Source organism: Fistularia commersonii, chromosome 26 (genome assembly GCF_037954325.1).
Source record: "Fistularia commersonii isolate RoL2024-O1a breed Wild chromosome 26, RoL_Fcom_v1.0, whole genome shotgun sequence".
NCBI lineage: Eukaryota > Metazoa > Chordata > Actinopteri > Syngnathiformes > Fistulariidae > Fistularia > Fistularia commersonii.
In genome coordinates this window covers 13921969-13947680 of record NC_141309.1, presented here as the reverse complement: position 1 = coordinate 13947680, position 25712 = coordinate 13921969, and the positions used below count along the sequence as shown (strand labels likewise).

The 25712-nt window shown below is 39.3% G+C and overlaps 1 protein-coding gene across 5 annotated transcripts in view; it reads left to right on the top strand.

The window, feature by feature from the left end:
• cabin1 (calcineurin binding protein 1) overlaps positions 1-25712 on the top strand; it is a 35737-nt gene that overhangs the window by 588 nt on the left and 9437 nt on the right. Inside the window, exons 2-35 of one of the 5 annotated variants that reach the window (XM_086173419.1) lie at positions 91-176; positions 288-380; positions 471-584; positions 1091-1225; positions 1372-1552; positions 1637-1766; positions 2567-2716; positions 3317-3609; positions 3726-3903; positions 4099-4232; positions 4331-4548; positions 4665-4737; positions 5045-5232; positions 5329-5466; positions 5580-5768; positions 5879-6121; positions 7027-7180; positions 7277-7392; positions 8129-8290; positions 8767-8973; positions 9156-9301; positions 9447-9708; positions 10331-10501; positions 11008-11097; positions 11247-11407; positions 11510-11604; positions 13575-13640; positions 14289-14468; positions 14613-15007; positions 16059-16172; positions 22307-22470; positions 22581-22677; positions 22801-23493; positions 25468-25542. In XM_086173419.1, the coding sequence (XP_086029545.1) occupies positions 174-176; positions 288-380; positions 471-584; positions 1091-1225; positions 1372-1552; positions 1637-1766; positions 2567-2716; positions 3317-3609; positions 3726-3903; positions 4099-4232; positions 4331-4548; positions 4665-4737; positions 5045-5232; positions 5329-5466; positions 5580-5768; positions 5879-6121; positions 7027-7180; positions 7277-7392; positions 8129-8290; positions 8767-8973; positions 9156-9301; positions 9447-9708; positions 10331-10501; positions 11008-11097; positions 11247-11407; positions 11510-11604; positions 13575-13640; positions 14289-14468; positions 14613-15007; positions 16059-16172; positions 22307-22470; positions 22581-22677; positions 22801-23493; positions 25468-25542 (5808 nt within the window). In that variant the 5' untranslated portion in view covers positions 91-173. Of the gene's footprint in view, positions 1-90; positions 177-287; positions 381-470; positions 585-1090; positions 1226-1371; positions 1553-1636; positions 1767-2566; positions 2717-3316; positions 3610-3725; positions 3904-4098; positions 4233-4330; positions 4549-4664; positions 4738-5044; positions 5233-5328; positions 5467-5579; positions 5769-5878; positions 6122-7026; positions 7181-7276; positions 7393-8128; positions 8291-8766; positions 8974-9155; positions 9302-9446; positions 9709-10330; positions 10502-11007; positions 11098-11246; positions 11408-11509; positions 11719-13574; positions 13641-14288; positions 14469-14612; positions 15008-16058; positions 16173-22306; positions 22471-22580; positions 22678-22800; positions 23494-25467; positions 25543-25712 lie in introns of all 5 variants that reach the window. The other 4 variants (XM_086173416.1, XM_086173417.1, XM_086173420.1 and 1 more) reach the window with 4 other exon arrangements.

The following is a 25712-nucleotide window of genomic DNA, read 5'->3' as shown; positions in this document are numbered from 1 at the left end:
CGGTTCTCTGCCATTTTTGTCATGTAGCTTTTTGCTTCACACAATTGACTATATTTTTCTATTTGACACTGGTCTTAAATTTTGCACAAGACAGTACATCCCCGGTGGAAAGCTGATAAGATACATGGTGGTGGTGCTGCATTCAGATCATCTGTGATAGAGGCTCTATAAAAATGGTAAGCCTTTTTAATGAACTGCTGCATTCTACATTTGTAAAATGAAGTAATCACTGCCTGAAACAACTGATGCTGGTTCCTAAGTTCTATAAATATGTTTTGTCCTCACAGATTCGCATTGCAGCATTGAATGCTGCTTCATCAGCAGCAGATGAATCCCAAGACCCCTTGAGAAATAACAAAAGTCAGACTAAAGAGGCTCAGGTGCTGTCTGCTTGGAGATCCTTCCCCTTGTTAGCACATTTTTAACTGCATTTAAACATTTGCTACCCTTTCCGTTTTTTCTCTACATAGGAAGCAGAGGCTTTTGCATTATATCACAAAGCTTTAGATCAGCAAAAGCATGACAAGTTTGAGGAGTCTGCTGAAGCGTATCATGAGCTTCTTAAAACTCCACTAGTCAAAGAGGTAAAAGAAATCATATCATGCTGTTTTCGTCTTTCAAAGTTTTTACATCAAAGAATCGTGTGTATTTTATTAATACTGGATGCATCCTCTCAAATAATCATAACATACATGTATGTGTGAGTGTTTTTGTATGTATCTATGTGCGTTGGTGTGTGTGTGTGTATATATATATATATATATATGAATGTATGCGTGTGTGTGTGTGTGTGTGTGTGTGTGTGTGTACCACATGATCATGCATTAGGATTAGTTTGTATTAGGTTTAGTTTGATTATATAATTACTGTATATCATCTGTGGCAAATTGCTTATGAATTAACATACAGAGCAAAATTGATGATTGGACATTTGTATCACGTTGCAACTAATCTTTGTTTGGAGTACCCACCAACCTAATTCTAGGCATTGATGTTAAATGTTTTTGATTATGAATTGGTTCTTATCACTTACTGCCAGAGGATTGAGGATTGAGGATTGTAATTTTTTTTGCATCTACTTATGATTTAGGCCATGCCCTCAGAAGACCAGAGCATTGGTCTGAAGCACCCAGGTCTGATGTTGAAATATTCAACTTTTAAAAATTTAGCCAGTATGGCTGCATCCCGCGATGACCTGGAAACAGCTATGGAGTTTTATTTAGAGGTAAAATACACTTCATTTTTATTATCTACCCCCATACACCAATTCCACAATCGCCCTCATACACGACAAGTCTTTCACATCGCTAACATAAACCTTATCAAGAATACAGGTTTTTATTACTATCCTTTTCCCCATTGTTTTCACAGGCAGTAATGTTGGACTCTACTGATGTGAATATGTGGTACAAAATTGGACAGTTAGCTGTGCGACTTGTGCGCATTCCCTTGGCTCGACATGCCTTTGAGGAGGGATTGCATTGTAACCCAGACCACTGGCCCTGCCTGGACAACCTCATAACCATCCTCTACACCCTCAGTGACTACACCTGTATGTCACACTTGACCATGAGATTTTAGTCTCTGCTTCTCACATTGTCATTTGTAGTCACTATCATCTGCTATATGCCTCCAGGCTGTTTGTATTTCATCAGCAAAGCACTTGAAAAGGATCATTGTTATGCTAAAGGTCTGGTGTTGAAGGAGAAAATGTTTGAGGAACAACCTTGCCTGAAACAAGATGCGATGCAGATGTTCATGAAATGGTGAGAGGAGGTTTCACTAAAGCTGGGGACAGACTACACAGTTTTCACAGTTGTTACCAATTTTGAAGTGCACACACAAACCAACTGATTTCATAATTTTTTATGACGACAGAAAGACTGAGGATCACACATTTAATAACTGCACCTAAAGAGGGATCACAGACTTTATAATCTGTCTAACCAACTGAACCCAAATTAATGCATCAAACTCAGACAAAGCCATATCTACTAGAGTGACCATTATTTGTCTGGTTGTTGTATGCACTGCAACCAACATTATACAGTCACTCTTGCTGCTCCCATAGCCCTACAAATCTTTCTTCCATCAGTGTAGTCAAGTTTCGTTTAATTGGACGTCTACCTCCTTCGCTGTTCGCTTCAGGTTTTGATATTCTCACTAATCCCCGCCGGCTTCATCTTCTGATGCTATTTCCCATGTTTCCCCACCCACTGTTTCTTATTGGCTTCTGGCAACAAGTGTTTGCAGTTGGGTCAGTAATTATCATACACTGTCCAATTCTGTCCAGTCAGCTTGACAATTCAAAAATGTCTGATTGACTGAGGCTTGGTTGGGTCAATTCCCTTCACATGCCAACAGATTTCTGTGCCAACTAGCCATGCTGACAGTCCCAACTACTGCTAACTGGTGCCGATTCTGCCCAACTGTGAATCATGAGTAAAATTGGGTAAAAGATCTTGTAGTGTGTCCTCGAGATACATTTGTAATATCATTATTTAGCATTAACTCCATGGGGCTGTATTGATTCACATTTCTGTCTTTGCGCTGTGTTTTATTGTAGTGATATGTCTGTTCACTATGTGGAAGTGGAGGAAGAGGAACGCAAATCCATTATAGATGAGGCACTGAATTTACGGAAACGCAGACAGGCTCTGTCTTGTGGTGAACCAAAGCCTGACCTCTTCTTGAGTCAGCCCATCCGCTGTCTCTCGTGAGTTCCTTTCTCTATCCATCCATCCATCCATCCATCCATCCATCCATCCATCCATCCATCCACCCACCCATCCACCCATCCATCCACCCATCTTCTGCTGCTTATCTTGCACTCAGTCACGGGGGGATGTTGGAGCCTATCCCAGCTGTCATCGGGCAAGAGGTGGAGTACACCCTGGACTGGTTGCAAGTCAATTGTAGGGCCACATACAGACAACCATTCACTCACTTACTCATTTGGGGCAATTTTCCCAATATTTCCGATTAATCTGCTGCATGTATTTGGACTGTGGGTGGAAACTGTAGGAACTATGTAAACACAGGGAGAACATGCAGACTCCACACCATTGTACCACTGTGCTTCTCTTCCTTTCTCCTTTCTGCTGACAAATATTTATTTGCCGATGTCTATCTTTAAAATGTTTTCATTCGCAAATTATTGGAATTGCATTGTCCACAATGCTTTTTAAATTCAAGTTTGATCACTCCTTGAAAATATATCCTTCTTTTTTTCAACCATTTTCTCATCAATTGTTTTTAAGATGTAGGAAATGCTGATGCACTATGAATAATAAATTCTCTTTCGTTGTGTTTTCAGGTGGAAACATGTTGGGGAAAGTCTCATAGCAATGCACAGATATCAGACCACATGTGAGCTGCCACGGCCGAGTCTTGGGCGCAGGATTGACTTATCTGAGTATCGGGACCCAAACTTCCTCCAAAACCTCCCACAACCCAGAAGCCCAGTCAATACGGTCCAGAGCACTGCACTAAGCAGCAGCCCAAGCTCATCCCTGCCACCAAACAGCCTTCCTGAGCCAGCGGTACTGTCCCAACCAAGCAATCAACCTCAAATTAATATTGTGGAGATCACCGCTGCTCCCCCTGTTGGTATGTTGGTCATTATAAGAAAATTCTTTATCCTTTCCACATATTGTTAAAATTTTGCATTTCATGACAACTGATTTAATGTAATATGCAGTATTTCCCCCCTTTTGTATTCAAAGCTACTGCAATGGAAGTCTCAATAACAGACAAAGGAAGGAAAGCTCAAAAAAGAAAACGTGTAGTGGAAGATAATGGAGAAACAGCCAAAAGACGCTCAGCACGGGTTCGAAACACTAAATGCAAAAAGGAAGAGAAAATTGACTTTCAGGAGCTACTTTTTAAGTATCTACCCTCTAGGTATGTAAAATTACCCTCACCAGGTTTCTTTTCCAAAATTAACACTTTTGTTTTTTTGCTTTAAGCAACTTTTATCTAAAAACTGTAGCATCACTAAATGTGTATCGTCTACTACAACTGTTATTTTCAAATTCTGTCTGGCATTAGCCTAAGTGGTTGTGTTCTCTTAATATTAAATATCCTGCATTGTTTTAGGCTAAAGAAGTTTGATCCAGACAATGATGACGAGAGTCTGAGTAATCTTGAAACGCAGTGTGATGGGAAGGAAGAAATTCAACCCAGACATGGCAGGTGCTTGCCTATAGACTCAGTTGATTACATGGAGTCAGGTATGTATCCAGCACATATCGGTTATTTGTTTTAATTTGCTTTATTACCAGTATTTCACCTACAGTTGGCTAAAAAATATGGCGTTTTTGCTTTGTAGAACAACAGCATGTTCACAACTTCCTCCTCAGAAGTATGAACAATGGTGGCATCTTGGATCTGATGATGCACTATCTGAAAGCAGTAGGACAGAAGTTCATGGAGGACTGGCCATGTGGTCTGACAGCTGTGGTTCTTGAGGTCTATCAGATTTGGAGGAAACACAGCAGTGGACTTCCTAACCCTTTACTTCGGGACTGCAGCAACAAACACATCCGGGTAAATGTTTATATTTTTAGAAGAGTATTAAGTGATGTATGTTTAAGGCTCAAATTTTATACAAGTCTCAAAATTAACAAAGGTTTCTAATGAGAGTGTATGTACAAAATGTACAGGAAATGTTGGAAATGAGTTTGGCGTGTATGGAATTGCAGTTGGAACAGTGGTTGCACAACAAAGGGAAGACAGGTCGGTACCAATGAACTAACCCTTACTTGCATTACTTTGAAATAGAATACATTAAATCCTCACCCACTGATTTGGATCACATCTGTTCGGACTTTGATAACACTTAATGAAATTTTGTGTTACATTTTTTCCAGGCTGAGTTATCCGGCCCTCAGCATGACACTGCACTTGTATCTTATATATGCTACATCACAAGCTGTCATGAAATTTGTATTAGGTGCATACAGTTGTTTGGTTTTCATTTTTGGAGTTTTTCAGCATTCATGAATGACATTTAAGTCTTTTGTTTTGTTTTTTTCTCTTGTAGAGTCTCCAAGAAGAAATACCGTTGATACCAGCAATGACACAGCAGATTCTGAATTCCCAGGACAGCAGTTTCAAGGTGATTTGTTACTGCTGGCATTAGGTACATCTCAGAAAGATCTCTTTGGGGATGACTGGCTAGATGTCATGGTGCGTGTGTACTGGATGAAGGCACGCTTCTTGGCCATGCAGGTACTGTTTATTTTTCTTATTATTTTTTTATACAATTACATTTCCCAAAAGTGGCACCAAAGTCTGGAGACTGAAGACTCTTCTGTTTTTCTCCAGGGAGACATGGAGTTGGCCCAGGAGAGTTATGATGTCTGTACAGGCTTGTTACAGAGCATACCAAAGACTCCAGATGGAAAAGATTACACTATCAATTTGTCTAACCTACGGGTAGATTCATCAATCTCAATAGAGGAGGTAAGTACACTGATGAATCATTGATTTATTACTTTTATAATTAGTTAGTCCCTCACATAGTTGGTACTTTTTGTTGTAAGTTTCACTTTAGTTTTCTTTATTTTCATGGGCAGATTGACAAAAGACTAAAGTCACTGGAACGTTGTCAGTCTTTGGAAGAGATTCAGCGCCTCTTTGAGTCTGCCGACTTTGAGTCAGTTGTGCGCCTATTGCAGCCCACTCTTAATTATGGCAGTAGGAGTAAACCCCTGGAGTGGGTGAGCTCAGCACCAGAGCGGCCTGCTCAGCTGATGCTTCTACAGGTTAGATTTGCTTCAATAATTCTTTGTATCAAAAATCTATTAATCTTAACATTGTTACAGATGTGTTTTTCTTGACCTTGCTAATTCTTTTCCATAATTCTGTCGCAAAGAATACACTTTTGAAATTAGAGGACTACCAGCAATGTCTTGAGTCAAGCGAACTGGCTCTGAATGAAGCCTTGCAGCAGCTCAATTCTGCTCCAACCAGCTCTCCACCCGTGAAAGAGGAGTGGGTCGGCACTATTGGGAAGCTGCTTGATGGCATCGAGGTCTGCTTCATCAAGAACCCTGAGCTTTTTAGCAATGTCCCCCACTTCTCCAGCATGGCTCGACTGGCAAACAACTTAATTCAGGTTAGAGTTACATTGATTCTGTATTTAAGCATGAAATGCTAAAACTAGTTTGTGGGAGTAAAAAGTTGCTTTGTTTGATTGGCCAATAAATACCTCTATTTATTAAAAAATAAGTAAAGTTTGTTGTGTACTTTACTGTTAAGTTGCACTTTATTCTAATTATTTTGTTCATTTCATGTCACCATGGGATAGTGAGAAATGTCTTCTCAATTTCTCTGTATGTCTAGTACATATGAAGAAACTGACAATAAAGCTGACTTTGACTCTACAGTTCTCTCAGGTGTAACACAGGTATTAAAAATAATTAGGAATGCATAATGTTCAAATTAGTTTTTTATCTAGTATTTACTTGAATTTTAGCCAAATGGATATTTGGACAACACCCTCAATACAGGTGAGGTTTCTATCCTGCATCCAGTGTTGTTCAAAAAAGATAGCCACATAGATGCCAAACTCAAGTGATAGAATTCAACAAAATGTCTCTATTGCAACTGTGTTGCTGTTTAATGTTTCGAAGACATTAAATTATAGAGGTTTGGAATATATTAACTTCTGGTTTTAAAAATAAATCAAGGCATTGTCGACTCATTGCTGCTTTGGAACAAGGTCAAGTGATGTTTTGAGTACACAAAATGTAACTGAAGCATGAATGTGTTAATACCTCCTCACAAAAAAAAAATGAAGTGAACAATTATAATCCATTCTAACTTAATTTACCAAAATGTGAAAAATTAAACTCTTACTGCTTGTGTGACATAATTCAAATGTTGAAAAGTAACGGCATGAATTTGCTTAAACTGGATCATGGGAGTTGCTTTCATTGGCATGAGTTCATAATAACTGATTTTTTTTTTTTTTTTAATTTATTGGAAAGTACTGAAGTTGCATATCTTTTGTCTTTTCAGTTGATTGATCTCAGTATGACTGTCACCGATGATCCCAAGGAGCCTTATTTCTTCTCAGTGTTGCCATGGATTATTCTGTATCGCATAATCAAACATGAAGAGGCTGCCTTTAGTTGCATACTACGGCAGCATATTTCGATTGGAGATGAAGAAGGTTTGTTGAGTCCATGTTGTAATGCATCCCCCGACTGTTGGTGTTCTTGCCATAGCACTTGATAGAATAAGTGACCCTGCCAATATTCATGTTTAGATGACTCCGACACTCCAATGCTCCCCTCCTCCCTGATGCTGCTGAACACAGCCCACGAATATCTTGGCCGTCGTTCCTTGTGCTGTAACTCAGATGGTAAACTCCTCAAGTTCTATGTGAGTGCTTTTAAACTTTCCTCTACAAGCCAGACACTTCAGTTTTGACATGATTCAAATATTTATTACATACCTGTATATAGTTTAAAGAGCTGATGGCCATTTTTCATGAACCTCTCACATTTTTGTTTTTTTTCATAATATGGTAATTTATGTGTTACATACAAACATTTTACTATTCTAGGCCAAGTTCAACTGCATTTTGTTACTCTGTATCCTTACATGTGTAATGACAATAAAGTTGAATCCAATCTAAAGAAGGGAACAGATCAACAAGAGGTCAAATGACTTAATCTTACAATCTTTTAATGATGGCAACTTTTAATGCTTCTCATAGTGGGGTGGGGGAGTTGTCATCAAAAACAGTTAATCTTTCACTTAACCTAACTCACTTTAGTGCATTACAGCCTTTAAGTGTGTGTTGAAAGGAGCTGCATAAGCCCCTCCCTTGTTGAACCTATTGACACAGACCGCAGAAGCTACAAAAAGGACATTGCGGATGTTGTTCCGCAGAATTATGTCATTCATAGTAGGAACATTTGACGTATTAAAAATTGGCTTTTGCATCAGTGTGTTCAATAAAATAAGTCAAGATTTATACCATAACCAGTTATTTTTACCATTCCTACAAAATACAGTGCAATCTGAACTCATCTATGATAGTTACTTTTGCAGATAATATTGCAGATAATATTAACATAATTGATTATCTCTTTTTCTCATAATTTGTTTTTAGGTTAAAGTTTTGGAGAAAGAGCTGGCTGCTTCTTCCAATAATGACTTGCACCCCTACAAAGAGGAGTTGGAAATGGCCTTGGAACAGTGCCTGTTCTGTCTTTATGCTTACCCCAGCAAGAAGAGCAAGGCTCGCTTCCTTGAGGACCATTCAGCCCCACAGGTCAAGATTTTAAAATTACCACCACTTATTCAATTTATTTTTTGTAACATAGTCATTGTAATTCAGTCAGTCTTAGAAAAATTGTGTGGGCTCGTCTTAAAGACTTTTTCATATCATTGGAATTGTACAATGCTGCTGGTGTGGTGCTAACATAACACAGAGCAAGCCTTATGAAGTTTCATTAGTGAAGCCAAATGATTTTGTTATACAGATGTAGTACATACTGAACTTAAAGCACCTGGGATGCTGCTTGTCTCCTTAGTATTTGTTTTTGTCTGTGCAGCCACCAGGTGGCAGTCATTACCATATTTGGTTGCCAGTGCTTCAGGATAAAATGCTCACTATAATTATGCAATGGCACTGAACAAGTGACTCCCCATGAGACTCAGGAATGACCAAGGAATAACAGCAGCTCCACTGCTGTTATTCTCTAATAACTAATTTCTCTAATAATAATTTGAATTAATTGATTGCAGGTTGAACTGCTATGGAGTGATGCCCTCTTCATGTTCCAGTATTTTAAACCAAAGACACTGCCTGAGTTTGACAGTTACAAAACAAGCACAGTATCTGCCGACTTGGCAAATTTGCTAAGGAGGTTTGCTGTCATTGCCCCGATTAGTGACTCTCCAACCTTCAGCATGGATGAAGTAGGAGCATACATTGAGGGCATGACAATGAAGGTCAGTCTGGGATTCCATAATCAGCTCACAGAGCATCAACTTATGCAAAGTAGTGTTTTTTTTTTTTATTTGATGGGTGTTTTGTTTGTTTTGGTGTCCTCTTGACCCAATTACTATTATAAACCTGTTTTTCCAGTGTAAAATCATAATCATTGATAGTACATATTTTTCGTATCATTAAGGTCCCGTGCCTCCCAGAAAGTAGCGCTCCTCCACCTCCAATCATTAATGAGATCTACTACTTGTTGGCTGATTACCATTTCAAGAACAAGGAGCAATCCAAAGCCATAAAGTTTTACATGCATGATATTTGTGTGTGCCCAAACAGGTAGTTTGTTCTAATCCTTTCGCAGATTTCTTTTAAGACACATTTCATAGGGCTTAGAATGTTAGTAATATCATGATAACGAGTTTTTCTCTGTTCTTTTGTCTTAGTTCCACAGAAAACCTAACAATATCTGCCTCTCCTTCAGGTTTGATTCTTGGGCTGGAATGGCCTTAGCTCGGGCAAGTCGTATTCAGGAGAAGCTCAACTCAAATGAGCTGAAAAGTGACATCCCAATATGGAAACACTCCCAGGCAGTGCTTAATTGTTTCAAGAGGGCCCTGGAGATAGACAGCTCCAACCTGTCTCTATGGATTGAGTATGGCACCATATCATATGCACTGCATTCATTTGCTTCACGCCAGCTAAAGCAGTGGCGCAATGAGCTCCCTCCAGAGGTGGTCAAACAGGTGAGCTACTTGTTAATATCAGTATATATTAGGTCTATATATACTATCACTTATGGGTGCAGTGTTTCTACCCCATTTCAAACAAAATTACAGACAAAGAAACAAAAATTTCAAAGGTAAAATAATGTATCAATATAAGAAATTAGTTTTAAGACCACCAAGTTTCTAAGTAATACTTGGTTGATCACCAGTACCTGCAATTCCTGGTTTGATTCCTGCACTCCTCCAAGCTATTTAGTGTTTTTGAGCATGACACCGAACCCCTAACCGCTACCCTGGAGCCACTAAATGGCTACCCATGGTTCATACATCATGGATTAGAGGGAAAGAAATGTATTTACTTCAAGGGATTAATAAAGTGTAACAAAAGAAATCGGTGAACATAGCTTAACAGAGTAGTATGATGTTCTTCAACGATATGTTCACTTCATCATTTCTCTCCTGTTTTCAGGTTAATGCTGGATTTGGTGTTTAGTTTCTTCCAAACAAATATGTGGGCTAAACACTTTCAATTTTGATTGTTCAACAGTTAATGAGTTTTGGTGTAAATCTGTCACCTAGAGCTAAATTACACATCTAAGCTGGTGTGTGTGTGTGTGTGTGTGCGTGCTTGCATGGTCAGATGGAAGAAAGGAAAGACTCCATGCTAGAGACTGCATCTCAGTGCTTCCAGGGTGCATCCCGTTGTGAGGGTGACAGTGATGAAGAAGAGTGGCTCATTCATTACATGCTGGGGAAAATAGCAGAGAAACGCAAACAGCCTCCCATTGAATATCTGCAGCTTTACAAAAAGGTAAACAACTATGGAGACTTAAGGCTAGACCTACCTGTGTTAAAAGCAGTGGGGATACTCATGGTTTTGACAAAACCCTGCAGATATACTTAAGATAAAGACCTGCATATATCACTTAAACTGTTGATGAACTATACTGACTGGACAGTCTTAGAAACTATTCAACATAGTATTGACCAAGTTGTTTGCAGGCAATTTCTTCCCTTAATATTTGTTAGATAATCCTCCTACAGAAACAAAGATCGCTGCCCTTCTACCCCCCTTCCCCCGCACATGTATATAGTTTGTCATAATTTTGCAGTTCTTTTTTATATCAGTGGTGGCAGTTTAAATTATTTGAATATTTGTTATGGATGTTAGAAGGGGTTGTAAGAACATGGTGACACCATGTTTCAACACACATAACTGCCTTTAGTTTGTTTGCAACCTGTCCTTTAATTTTATCTGTTTCATGTCACTAGAGAAGTATTTTAATATTGTTGACTTTCTCTTCTGTGGATGTAAAGGCAGCAAACTATCTCCATGAAGAAGCTGCCAGGTACCCTCGGAAAATCCATTATCACAATCCTCCTGACCTGGCTATGGAGGCCCTGGAGGTAAAAGGGCTGTGGCTGTTAATTCAGTTTACGCATTGACACAACATGGAGTTATTTGCACCAATGCTGTGTAAATGCACGCATAATGAGATATTTCTTCGACTTTCATACAGAGCATTTAAGTTTTTTTTCTACCCTATGTCTTCTAGTTGCATTTCCGTCTCAGCACTACCATCTTGAAGCTACTTGAGGCTAATCAGCCTGATCTAGATCATGAACTCTTGTTCAATTTGCTGGTTGAAGCAGCTACAGGGCCATTTGCCAGGGGGGAAGAAAAGAGCATGCCAACTTTGCACAGAGCTCATGAAAAGTAAGTATCTGATTTGTAATACACAGGGAATTATGGAAAACTATTGATGTTGACTTTTAAAAAAAAAAAAAACATTCCTAACATTGTCACTAAACATTTCAGGGAGAAACCCACCTCCATGATGGATGAAGACTTTAATAGCTCATCAGTCTGTGTAGGAAATGTCCTAAGCTCCCTACCATCAGTTGCCACACCAGGTCTGACATCCCCTCCTTATGTGGCCACGCCGTTTGACCATGATTACGCCAAACGCAAAACACTCCGACGGCAGCAGTGGCAGCAGCAGCGGCATGAGGAACAGCAGGCTGATGGTACAGTCCCAGTCCTAGACACTGTCCCTGGGCTTGGGCCCTTTGCCCTCTCTGCACTGGGACAGGAAACCCATAAGGGAACGCTCAGTTTGATAATCACCATGCTTAATGGCTTTGGTTTCAGTTCTCCCCCTGCACTGGGTGATCGGGATTTGGTAAAATGGGCAATATGGCTACTGATTATTTGACTGCTCTTATTTCTGCACAACATTACTGAAAGAAGTGGATTTAAATATTTAGTTTTGCAGAGGGCAGAAAGGCCTGAATGTGTTTACAAATCCTCTTTTATTATAATCAAAGCTGATGACTCTTCATATTGTCTGTATTTGACAATCACCTTTCTTTACCTGAAATGTTTTTTTTTTTTTTTTGTTTAACTTAACCAAACTCTTACAGTTACAAATAAAATTGAGTGTTGCCACATTTTTAATGTTTATTGAGGATTTCAAGAATAACACATTAATTGGGGTGTATAAGTTTTACTGAGAATGCTCCTGATGAAGCATTCATGTGAAAATAGAGTAAAACAGCCCTGATAATAGCTTTAAGTAAGGCACTACACTCACATTAGTGATTCCAAGAATGTGCACAATACATGCTATGAACATTACAACTGAACTCCAGTTCACCCATATTAACCATTTTGTATATCAGCCCTTGTACATATGGTGTTGTAAATCATGCTTTGTGCTTGTAGAATTCCGAAAATTTAAAGTTTTTCACCCATGTTATTGAATTTACAGAGAAGTGCCCTCATACTTTTTTCAAATTTATACTGTTGAACACCCTGCATTTCAATGGAAGAAACTGAATAAATAGTTCTATCTGCAAGGATCTTTTGAAACAAGCAGTAGTAAGCTATTTGGAGAAAACAGCTCTGGCTATGATTTTTCACATAACAAAAAGTGACATCCTTCCACCCACTTCATGTGTCATGTTAAGCTTGAATGTGCAAATAATGCAGCCATATTGCCCTTGTTGCCAGTTCTGTCACCCTTTCCAGATTCCTTCCTACCTACCTACCTACCTGCCTGCCTGCTACCTCTTGCCTGCTTGCTTTTACCACCTGCTTTGCCATTTATATGCATGTAGTTCTAATGGGGTGATTGTCTTCACTTTTGGAGAAAGTCAGTCCTTTATCACAATCCACTAAAAGTTGTCTGGTGTTTCATATGCTCACATTTAATTTGAATTTTGTGGGCTAAATTTGGCAGTCTCACTCCGCAGGGATATATCCAAATGTTATGTGACTAATGTCTTGGCAAATTGAAAATTATGTCTAATTAGTACAGATTGAAAAGAATGTGGCTGGTTCATTATATTGAGTTACAACTGATATTTAAGCCAAAATGTGCTGCAATGCACATTCACCTATAGGTGCTCAATCTCTCTTCTTAAAGCACATCTAGGTTAAGGTTACGTTGAATCTATGGATCTTTTTCATAACCTATAACTTTGAAATATTTCTTCTTGATTTCTACCACTATTTATGACTCTCCAATATGCCTGTCGCATTGCTGAAGATGCTGCTCTTGGGTTTAATCTGTTGATAATGTCAGAGAAATTGGCCTTCTCTTGCTTCTCACTTGGAAGGGCAAATGTGATCTTCAGATGTACTGATTTTTTTTTTTTAACCAGCTGGTCTGTATTCACACTTGCATGTTGCGTGTGGTCTCAGAAACAGACTTTTTTGTCTGAATTTGGTTCTACAAGGGGAGTAGTGTTTGAACTGTACTCAGTTAACAAAAAGGTAAATGTGTTTTTAAGGACAATTTGCTTATTGCATTTTAAGATACATTCAGAGGTACAGTTTTGCTTGATTACATTGTAAAACCAGCTCCCCATATCTTCAACAGCCTCACCAGAGTTTGACCATGATTACTGCTTGCCCAGGTCTCCAATGTGGCTGGCTTCCCTGAATGGTACTGCTCTCCAAACCCACTGAACTCTTTCAGAGGCTATGCTATCAGTCAAAAAAACAGTTCTTCAGAACTTAAGAAGTGCGTTTGGATAGAAAGCACTACTTATACATTATTTACACAAAGCTCATAGTGTCTTGAGACATTTGCTGTTACCTTTTTCCCCTCTTAAATCTCCAAGGACTTTTTTCATAGATGCCGAACACAGCATAGCAATTAAGAAGAACTCTGGCATTTTGGTTTCAGATCAATTTCATTAACCAACTCCTATCCTTCCCTTGTATAAGGAGGTTGTTACTGCTTACAAACTCATGGATATCTGTGGCTCACAGCTTATTTTGGTTAATTCTATTCTTTTCATGAAAATATTTTAGCATGCAATAATGAGGCATTTGATAGCTCAAACAAGCCCACAAAGCATGCTTGTAAAGTATGCAGGCACACAGCTTTTATGATTTGTTCAAATACACAACTAATTATCAAATCTATTTACCTGTCCCAGTAATAGATTTTGCAAATCAGTCTATGAATTGAAAAAGAGACCCCATGTGTAGGACAGGAGTAACTTTTATTACTGTTCGTTATCTCAAGCTAGCAATTTTAACATTAAACTGACTTTTTTTTGTTATGTTTGTTTGTTTTGGACTGCAGACCGCAGTCAAGACAGCGAGGTCGTGATGCTTTCGGACTCTAACTCCACCCAGGATGCCTACACAGATCCCACCAGCTCACAAGACAGCAATCACAAACCTGCCCCAGGGAAAGGCAATTCATCATCATCAGAAAGCACAACCCCTATGAAGGAACAGCAGCCTACATCTGAGGACACAGGTAAAAGAGGGTTTGAGGTCTTTTTGTTATTTGCTAAGTTGTGGATACATTTATCTTAAGTTTCTTTCCTTTTAGAAAAAAAAAAAATCTTTCTAGTTATCAGTTAATACATCAGGTAATTTCATTTTACTTTTGGTACTTCAGTTTCACATGAAGATCATACCGCTCTCCAGTCAGAAGAGAAAGTTGTACAGGAAGTGGTGGAGACCGTGGTGGTAACAATCCCTGAAGCTTTAGCCCCCAAAGTCTCTGCAGATCCCTCTCTTCATCCCCTGCTTGTCCCTCCCACCCCACCAAAGACGAGTTGCTCTCAACAGGCTGTGTCTCAGAACCCTGCAAGTGAGGGTAAAAAGAAACCCGAACCTCCAGCTGAAGTGATTGAGGTACCCAAGGCCCTTCCTGCAGAACATGCAGAACAGAGACGGATGTTGGTTGAGATGTGTGTCCGGGCTCTCTTCCTTTGCCTCAGCCGTTTCCCTCAACACTACAAAAGTCTCTACCGCCTGGCCTTCTTCTACAGTAGCAGCAGCACCCATCAGGTCAGTCTGTTCCTGACTCTTATTGTGTTTTATCTGCCAATTGATCTATAAGTACTTCCTGCTATTGTTGGTGATGTTCACAGAAAGTGAGTCTTAGTACACATCCTTGACTGAATTTTCATGGACTAAGTCATACACTTTTATCAGGGCTGCAGTGTGTATTTTATTTTTTCCTCTGTCTTTCTTGTTTACATCTGAGATCAGCATTCATGTGCAGGGTACTGAAACATCCAAGTGTACTGGATGTAATGCGCTACAGGCAGAGGTGTGTGGGTGGGAGCTGTGCTCTCAGCCAGTTTGGCACAGAGCGGTTGTGTAGTGTTGCTGTGGTGGCATCCTTCTGTCCTGACTGCTTCTGGAACCATTTTAATTTAACCTTTTTACATGTAGTTCTCAATAACACTTCCTTTGAACTCTACACTGATTTTCTCAAGGATGAACTAATAACAGAACAACATTTGGTTAATGATTATACAGGTGTGTGTGTGTATGTATGCATGCGTGCATATGCGTGCGTCCAAGAAAAGCAGCAATGCAATTGTACATGGTCTGTGTCGTGATGACAATCCGTTGATGTGATACTGTTGACACAGGTAGATTAGCTGCGCTCACAACCGGACACATCCAGTGTTAAAAGCCTCGGCTGCTTTTTCCTAGAAAAACTGTTCTACTTCACTCATCAGCTCTGTCCTAACTCAAAAATGGAGGGGGGGGGATCATATATTTTTCAATAATAGGTTACTTTGTAAAGTAAAAGATAATGTTAAGTGGCATTTGCTAGCTATCTTTCTAACCCTGGCACTGGTGTAGACTCTGATTTGTGAGTCATCATGCTGCAAAAAGAGGTCTGCATTTTACTAATTGCAATTGAGCAGAATTTTCTCCATTTTCCTCTTGTAGTTCTTAAGTGCTACACACCAGGATACAACTGTTTTATTTACTGTATTTCTCTGCCAGTATATTCTAAAAACAGAGTGTGATCTACATGGTTCTTCTTTAATTCTGTTTCTATCTTATTATCCAAATCTTCTCTTTTTATTTTTTGCCACAGAATCTACAGTGGGCCCGAGATGTGTTGCTAGGAAGCAGTGTCTCATGGCAACAGCTGAAGCACATGCCAGCACAAGGACTTTTCTGTGAGAGAAACAAGACGAACCTTTTCAATGTAAGTCAGGTCCCCGGTGAATGTTTCCTTGTGTCAAAATGTCCGCATATTACTCTGTATTGAAAAAAGGTAATCATTTGATAAGTGTGGTTAGTTAAATCTTTTTTTTTCTATCTTGGAGTAGTAGAAGAAAGAAGAAATAAAAGAAAAATTATGGTGATTTTTTTTTTTAAACCAAAATTATGCCGCAGGTGTGTTGTTACTCCTGAGCATCTCCTACAGAAAATAGATTTCAAAAATTAACATTCATATTATCATGTTGTAGCTGAAGTTTTTTGTATTGTAACTGACAGCTTTTCTCCCTCAAGGACAGGGTTGAGATGTAAGATAAATATTGCGTTAACTGGGATAAAATATGGCTATATAAAAATTTCCAGTTGTCTGCATAACATTTGGTTTGCTACGCAATCATGTGACCTCTGCACTTTAAAATTACATTTCACAGATTAATAGAAGTAGAAAAAAATAAGGAAATAATTATTGCTTCCACTAATAAAGTAACACCTGACATCAGTCAGCACATCTGAATCTATGTGGAAAAGTTTTTCATACAGTTCATATCAAGAAAAGAGAATAAGAATGGTCATGTAATTAAGTGACACCCATGTACTAGAAACAGTGTCTTTAAATGTACGTTCTTAAAACTCAATATCACCAGACACGCTAGCTCAGCCTACAGTCAGTTTACACATGTTTTAACAAGTTTTACATTGGAATGACTGTCAGCCTGATTAAGTTGAGATTGTTGGGTAATCTGATAGATTTGATGTCATCTTGCTGCCTTCTTCATGCTTATCAAAGCATGTTAAATTAAATTTCCCCCTAAGGAAGATTGAAGGTGTGTGTAATATCCTTCCATCCTTATGCAAAAATATACTAACATACCTCAAATGTACAGGAAGGTACCACTCCCCATATACTGTGGTCCTTTTCACCTTTTCTATAACATAAAAAACATAACTACGTGGTTGAAGCTAATGCTAACTGCCTGAGGAAAAACCTGCAAAACTCTTAAATGCATACTACAGTTAAGTTTTACCATTTTTCCATACATATTAACCTCATAATCCCCTCTGATGAGCCAAAATCAGGGCAATCTATGTGTCACAAATTCTGCTTTAACTGAAGTCACTCAGTGGAACCTTGTTGAATGATCTGTCTAATTAAGGCCTCCTTTTGGTTTCTGCTGGGGGAGATTACTGGCTTGGTCTGTCAGATGTTTTTCATGCAAGTTCATTTATGTCTTTCAATTTTTAGAAGATAATGCTATTTTTGTCCCCTTAATGCAGCAATCACCTTACTGAGTTCTGTTTTTGTTCCTTTCAATGTCAAATGTTCCAGAGCAGATAATGCAGAGGGATTGTCATCTCCTGTCTGCAACTCATTTTCATTTAGTTGTCGGGGTATATTTTGGCAGTTTGTGCTACAGAGCGAATGCTAACTCCAAAAAAGCCTCTGGCAACAGATTGTAAAAGTGATGTGGGCCAGGTCTGAGTTGGAGCTCTTCAGTGCTTTGGTCCCCACTGGGTTCTAACAGAGCCCCTTCTGGAGGGAAACCTGCCACCCTGGCATGCCAACTGTTAGAGCTTTGCTGTTCCGTCAAACCAACCCTTCCCTCTACCACTGAACAACCCACTCAAAATGTTAAGCAAACATTCCTGTTTTCCTTATAGTCTGTGAGTTCATGGCAGTTATTTCATGGCAGTGGACTTGTTGAAACACTTTTGTTCAATCTGAGTTTTCATCATTAACTTTTGCTAAGATTCTGTAGAAGGACGCAGTCTTTTTAAAAACACTTTTCATTCATCATTTCATTTTGGATTATAAGTCTTTTCGTCCCACAAGTTTGGCAGTTTGTCTTAAAAATCTGGAAAGTCAAGCAGCTTGAACACACTGTATTAACTTTGGAAAAAAAAAAGCTCTCAGCTTACAGGCTACTTCCTATCGTTTTCTCTTGAAAAACTAAGGTAATGCTTGATCATTGCTTCAAATTTGGCCAGACACTTAAATGTTAGTATGAGGCACAGCATATTACTTATTTAGTCATCATGCCTATCTGCTTTGCACACACTACTTGGAGCATGTTGCTAAATGTTGTATGCCTTTGGTTTCCTAATATAGGTCATGTTGCCCCATGTTCTGCATGCTTTGGCTTGGTTGCATTAATTTGACCTGTATTTAGTAACCCATATAGTCCTGTTTTTCAATGATCAGTGCTGCTTAAATTGTTTTGATAAACACAAGTTTGTTATTAAAGCAGAAAGTACTACTTAACAAAACTAGCAAAGTTTTCAATAAAATCCTAATGACATAATGGCACATCCAACATTTCTATAGCCAATTGGAGGGACAAATCATTGATGTCCTATGACATAATATATGAGAATACTTTATTGATATACAGCCTTTGTTTCTGTGATGTCATGTCAGCTGCTTTTGTTTTTCTCTTTAAGTTCTTAGCTTTAAACAGCCAGGAAGTGGACATCTTGTTTAGACCCTCTTTACTTATTGCTATTTGTATGTAAGCTCTCAATAACAATTGACAGTACATTATTGAGGCATTCTACACGAAATTAATGATTAACCCTTATAAAGATATACAAAAAACCCTGATAGAGAGTGACAAGACCCTTTTCAGAGCATCACTCATATTAGCCAGGGCTGCCATACAGTGAGGAGCCCCTGTGTAATTTTCACATGGGTTCCTATCCATTTGCCATTTTTTTCACAAAAGAAAATCTGTTCTTATCCTGTACTGATCTCTTTACAACTATGCTTCCCTTTTATCTGAATGCTTGGATGGCAATATGCTTATAGGTAGGACTAAGTGTCTTTGTGAGTTATGTTACTGTAAGCTTCCAGGCAACAACTACCCTTTCAGTATGTACATCAGTTTGATGTATGACTGAAATATTTGTGTGTTCAGCTGCAGTGTTCTGTATGTAGGTGGAGCTTCTCTTAGGAGAGCCATGATTTTTTTTTCCTCCGAGGGGAGGGAAATTGGCTTGTGATTACATTTTGTAGAAGTTGGTATTTTGACTTGCATGTGGGAGGGTTAGCTCTGACTGCCAGTAGGTTTTCCATTGCCTTTCTCAGCTCTGTGGTTGGTTGAGCTTGACGTTTTTCCCCCCTTACTTACTCAGCAGGAACCAGGAAAAACAAGGTGTGTTTACTTATATTTGTTTATGGTGACCAGCTGCAGAGGCAAGGCCAGTCTTGTAAAGACAAGGGAGGAAGAAGGTGAGGGCTCTTATCAGAGCACCGTTGGCGGGGGAATCTTGGAATCTTGTCTTTTCCGGCAACGTTCTTCATCCTTTTGTTTTCTACAGGTCATAGTTTCCTTACTTATTTAAGCAGGTTCTTCAAGTTTTGTTTCTCTTTTTAATGTTTCCGTCATTTTAATCCATCCCACCATATAAACATGGTTGCAGTTAGTTAATTCTTCAGCCAGTTTGTTCTTTTTTGCTTGTTGCTGTCTTCTCGGCATGATCATGCTCTGCCCCTCCCCCCGGCTGTTATTCTCTCTACTCATGTCTTGCTGTTTCACTCGTTCTGTTTCCTCATTACTCTCCCTCACTTCTCGGTGTGTATTGTGTGGGTGTGCGTTGATAGGCTGGACTTTCTCTGCTGATCGATGATTGGCTGGCAAAGGTCTACAAGGGTTGGCTGTACACTGAGTATAGTGCAGGCGAAAGAACAGGAGGAGGAGGGGTAAGAACTCCAGCAGCCTGGGGTCATAAGAGAGCAGAGACTGTGTGCGTGGGTGTTTTTGTTTTGAAATGGCTGTGTTTGAGAGCAGGAAAGGAAAGAGTCAGCTTATCTGTCAGTGGCGTACTGAGCATATAGGCCCTGACTCCAGTGCTGTTTCTCCTCTTGCAAAAGCTGCTTCTCTTCTCTTCTTCTATTCCTATTCTTCCATGTGCAGCTGCGTTTCCCTGTCTTCCTATTATGCAGCTTTTGCTGCCCTTGCACCCAAATGCAGCCCACCTTTTGCTCTCGGAGCGTGAGCCTCTTTCAGGGTGGAGGTGCTGCCAGGGATGCAGGTACTACTGCCAGCAGGAAATTGTCCAAAAGAATACTAACACAGGCATCGTGGATTAGCATTCTTTGGTGATGGTGAGTGTTTTTGATTCGTTGTTTTAGTCTTTTTTACATTCAAAATCATCACCAGTCCCTGTTTTTGTTATATAAATTGTCAATTTGTGTCATTTGGGGGGAATCCATGGTGTATTTTGGGACTGAAGTCTTTTATTGATGAAGAATTAAACAGGAAATGCACTCAAATGACGATTCATAATTCTAATTTTCAATTTCCTAGTTCTAATTTCTTTACTTAAAGTTAAAGTAGGTAAGTGCAAAGAAGACGACCAATGTTCATCCACCTGCCAAATTCGATAGCGATGGCAGATGGGTCAACTGTTTTTGGATAAAAGTCATCTTTGCCCTTTGAGCTGCATATAGCTGGCATAATGGTAGAGACATAGTAAGTTGTAAACTGCCGCAGGAAGTGACTGCTAAAGACACATGACTACTCACTATTCTTTCCAACACTTTCTCAGGGTTATTTTAACCTTTTTTTTCCCTTGTCATCAGTAGTGTGGTCAGAAATGTAGAATTGACATTAAGTTGCCGTATAATTATTGTCCAAGGAAGAGGCTGGATGTACATTCAATTGACTTGATTTTTGCTTTGCCAAACTCCATGAAGTTGCATTACAAGTTTGAAAATGCCCTCCTCAATCCCAAGAACCAAACAAGGATGGAGGAAATATTAGATTCTTTTGTCATCATCTATGCATCTCATTCAACGCCCTGATGTTTTTATTTTTATTTGTTTTGGACTATATTGGTATGTCGGTACTCAAATTGTATTTTGTAGATACAAACACTGCTCGTTTCATAAAATAATTCTAGTTGTCATCTGCTTTGGCTTTTTTTGCAAGATTATAAGCTGTGTAAAGCCATGGCTTTGCTCTCCCGAAACAGATTTGCTGTGATGATGGTTTGCTGGTTCTCTGAACAATTCTCTTCTATTACATATCCTTTCCATAGTGAGCAAAGCCAACCCCTCATCATACTTGCCTGCTGCTGTTTAAGCCTTTTTGTAATTTAAACATTGAGAGGTCAAAACACACTTTACAAGCTTGTTCTGATCGCATCATATGATGCAAATTACAAATCTATTCAGTCATACAATGTGTCTTGTGTTAAGACATTGTGTCTGTTGAATTTGGGGGGGCAATAAGTGATAAACCTATCCTGTTCACACCCCGAGATACCATCATTGTGGTGTTATATAATTTGATGGGTTTATGCCACCTCTTTTTCATACTTTGTTCCAGTCCTGGGAATTGGGAGATGACATCTGACAATTTGGGGCCGTCTGTTTAGTGAAGCACCTCGCTACTCCATGCCCCCAGTAGCTAATGAGGCTTTTTCAGTTGGTTTATTCCATTCTGATAGTATTAGCATTGCTGCATTCTGTGGTGTGCAAAGCCTATCTACTATCTGCACTTTATATTCATATCATCAGACTTTAGAGTCTCACTCACTTCACTTGCTGGAAAGACTTGGTATGGTTACTGAAAAGGTAGATTCATCTGTCAAGGAAAATCCTATCCAGCCTTTTGTATTGGAAGGCTTGTGTTTTTTGGCATCCAGTCTGTATCATTGCTTGTACTGTACTGAGCACAAATGAGGCTGCCAGTCATGTGTCATGTGAGAGAACGTTCCCATTTCTTTCTTCCCACCTCCTACAACATGTCCTGTCAGTCTGCAAGTTCCATCCATTAGGACTTCTTTGAAAACTTGTTTTTAAGTTACAGATCAATTAATCTTTATTGTACCTCCCTTTTTAAGTTTCTTTTATCAGTATTTCAAAATTAAAATGAGAAGATTGAGCTGCTTATCAAAATATGCACTCTGACAAATCCACAATTTTTTTTAGTGTTTAGTGTTTCCTTTTAAGTAAGCCACCTGTTGCATTAAGGTACCTACTGTTCAGCATAATTTGGCCCGCTTGCTTTATTTTGAATCATGTTTTAGAAGTAGACGGTGTGTCATATTACTTGTTATTTGTACTATGGTTACACGTAATTATTTCTGCTTGTTGTTTTTATTTTCTTCCACCTCCAGGGCATCTGGCGTATTCCAGTAGATGAGATTGATCGCCCAGGAAGTTTTGCATCTCATATGAACCGATCCATTGTTCTCTTGCTGGAGGTGCTGTATCAGCTTAAGGACCACGATACTTTGCTGAAAGTCTCTTTCATGCTGCAGAGAACACCTGACCAGGGAAAGTGAGGACACTTTTCCTGCAGTAGTAGTACTGTTTTTGTTATGGATTTATTGTTCTTTGTTCAATGTCATCTCGCTTCTGATACAATCATTCTTCCCCTTCTTCATCAAGGAAGTATTTACGGGATGTTGATCGTCAGGTTTTGGCCAAGAGAGCATTTTTCTTAACTGTAAAAGTCCTAGAAGACAATCTGAACAGTCTCTCAGGGGTAAGAAACCACAACTCACTGTATGTACACTCCATGTACACTCCATGAGCTGCAAGCTACTCAGCTTATTAGCTGTCTGCCAAGCACCAGCTTTGTGCTTTGACAGGGTCTGCTCTTTTTCAGGTGTCTGAGCAGCTTCCAAGAGCACCCGCGCCCTCCATGGGGGAGATGACCACAACAGATGCATCCAAAAAAACAAGTTCAGAGGACAGCAAGAATGACTTACCTAAGAAACCAGGACTCACAGAAGGTGCCTGCTCCACTGTCACTAGTGACAGGAATCCACTAGAGTCCAGCCAAGCACAGATCACCCCAACCACACCATCAACAGATAAAGGTAGCAAGGTTCTTGAAAGCTACTCTGAAAAGGTGGAGGCTGTTGGAATTATGGGGCTCAGAGCAGGACCAGGGGAACCTATGGAGCTGGACACTTGCCACTGGAGGAGGCCCTCTACTACTACCGATTCCCAAGTTGATAATCCAGAAATTGAGACCCACTTGAATGTGGTTGAGGGCCAGCAAAAATTGAATGACAGCAGTCGAACACCGGAGCTTTCCCTGGAAGAACTAAGTATTAGTTCTAGGCAACAGCAGCTCCAATCGTCAGTAACCAAGGTCTCTGTGTCAGCCAGTGGCACTGATCCAGGCTTATTGAGAAGGCCCAACAGGAAAAGAAAGCTCCTAGAGGATGTGGAGTCAGGAAAAACTCTTCTACTGGATGCCTACAGAGTTTGGCAGCAAGGCCAGAAAATCATGACGTATGATTTGGGGCGCATTGAAAAAATCATGTCCGAGACGTATATGCTCATAAAACAGGTATTTCTCTTCAAAATCCTCTGCTCAAATGTGCATACAAAAATACCTTAATATCAGTTACTACTTTTCTTACTATGCAAAGTCATGCATTTGAACATCTTGTACAAAATACTGGTGTCAAGAAATCCCCCTCACAACTGATATCTTAACAGTATCCACTTTGAACAAGGACCGTCCTACCATTTTCAAATACTACTAATAGTGTGATTTAGAAATTTTTGTACTTTAACTCTATGATAACCAAATCTCATCACAGTGCATTTGGTTTATTACATTGATCTTAATGCTGCTTCCTACGGAACAGTTCTTCATTCAGCCTATTTATTTATTTGGTTTTCAATGTTTTGTTTTTTTTCTAAATGATAAAGCAATGACGCACACATTCAGTCTAAATTAGCTTCTGACATTTTAACAAGGGTATTCCTTGGTTATACTGTAGAAGTAGTAGTTTTGCAGCTTCACTGTATGAGGGTGGCATAACAGTGTCTTTGTGTAACCAGCGCAGCCCAGTATATTCATGATTTTTGTGGGACTACATTTATAAGAGCTGGTTAGATTGGCTGAACATGTATTATATTTTAACTTTTCCAAAAATCCTATTTGATGTGAGAGTTCCCCTGAGTGAAAACCAGGTGAATGACGAGTTCTCAGGTGCTTTGATGCCGCACAGTGACCCCTGTGATATTGTTTTCCTACATAGCCTAAGGTATCAATAAATATGTATGAACAGTGGCTAGGAAAAAAAACAGGCCGAGAATGATATTTTGCATTTAGTTAACAAACCCATCCTGTAAAAGTTGTGTTTCTGAATTAAGGCTATGTTGCAATCAGAATTGTTTATTTCTCCTTGTGAGTATTAGCATGAACCTTTCAAACACATAGCTGCTATCAGGAACAGAAATCAGAACAACAGCAAGCAACAAAATAGGTGGTTGTAGCGTACCTTAAAGACTTCAAAGCTCATTTAAGTTCCTCGATATATTTGCTCGGTTTTTTCCCCCACTTTTGTGTCTGAGAGAAGAACGAAATGGAAACAGTATATTATTATTATGCTGTCTGCTTGAAAATATTCTTTAATTAATTCGCATTATTCAAAATGTAGTAAGCTTGGAAATTATATCTATGAATCTGATCAGTCTTTAAAAATGTAAAGAATATGAAAACCACACATTCAGATTGCTATTCACCTACAAAATCTGCATGCACATAAACCCTGTTACACAGTGTTGCTGGCATTATAGCAGGTATTCAAACACTGAGATTAATACATCTTGGCCCTGATACAGTCAGCTCTTTGAAATTGTTTAAAAAAATGGTGTGTTTGGTCTTCTGGGGGCCCAGGCATATCAGGTTATACTTCAGATGAATGTGATCTTGATGTCTAGAAATTTGACAAATTCCCCAAAAAGTTACAATCTCACACAAAAGTTTTAAAATAGATGAGTAACAACAGTATGTCCTCTGATACTACAAGAGACTGACTCAGTCCATTTACAGGTGTTGAAATTCCAAAAGTGGAATGAGACTGTAAAATCCCTCCCTTTGGGATTCTGAACTGCTGCATAGCAGGTTGCTATCAGGAACAGAAACAGTTTTGTGAACAAGAGTACTGTCAATTACACAATGGTTTGCCGTTGCTAAGCTTGACAGCTCCCATACACATCACATTCACTGTCAAAGCAACGCCTTTATGTTCGTATCTCTCTACTGCTATGGTCAGGCAGCTATCCTGGCTCTTCTCTTGAATGACAGATTGGTATAGTTCATTGTTGGTTTGAGGTCTGTTCACTGACAAAACAACCAGTTTTTACTGCAGAAATGAAAGTCACAAAGAACTGCAAATCTTGAACTAAATTGTGTGGTTACATGTATTCAATTTCTGTGAAGCATTCTTGAATTGGAACATGAAGTAAATGTCACAATTCATCATTGTTCTGACTTGATGTTCCTGTGCTCCTCACGTTTTTACCTCAGGTCGACGAGGATGTAGCTCTGGACCAAGCTGTGAAGTTTTGCCAGATACAGTTGGCTGCTTCTGCCCAAAGACAGGTAAGCAAACAGAGCTCGGCATACTGCCATCACACTGCTACTTTCCTTCCCCTCCCAAGTATTTCTTCCCAAGTATTTCTCATGTTGAAGTGTGTACAGAGAGCAAAAGGGACATTTTTTTCCCCTCAGGTTAACTCTAAATATCCATTAATCTCAAATGATAGGGATTA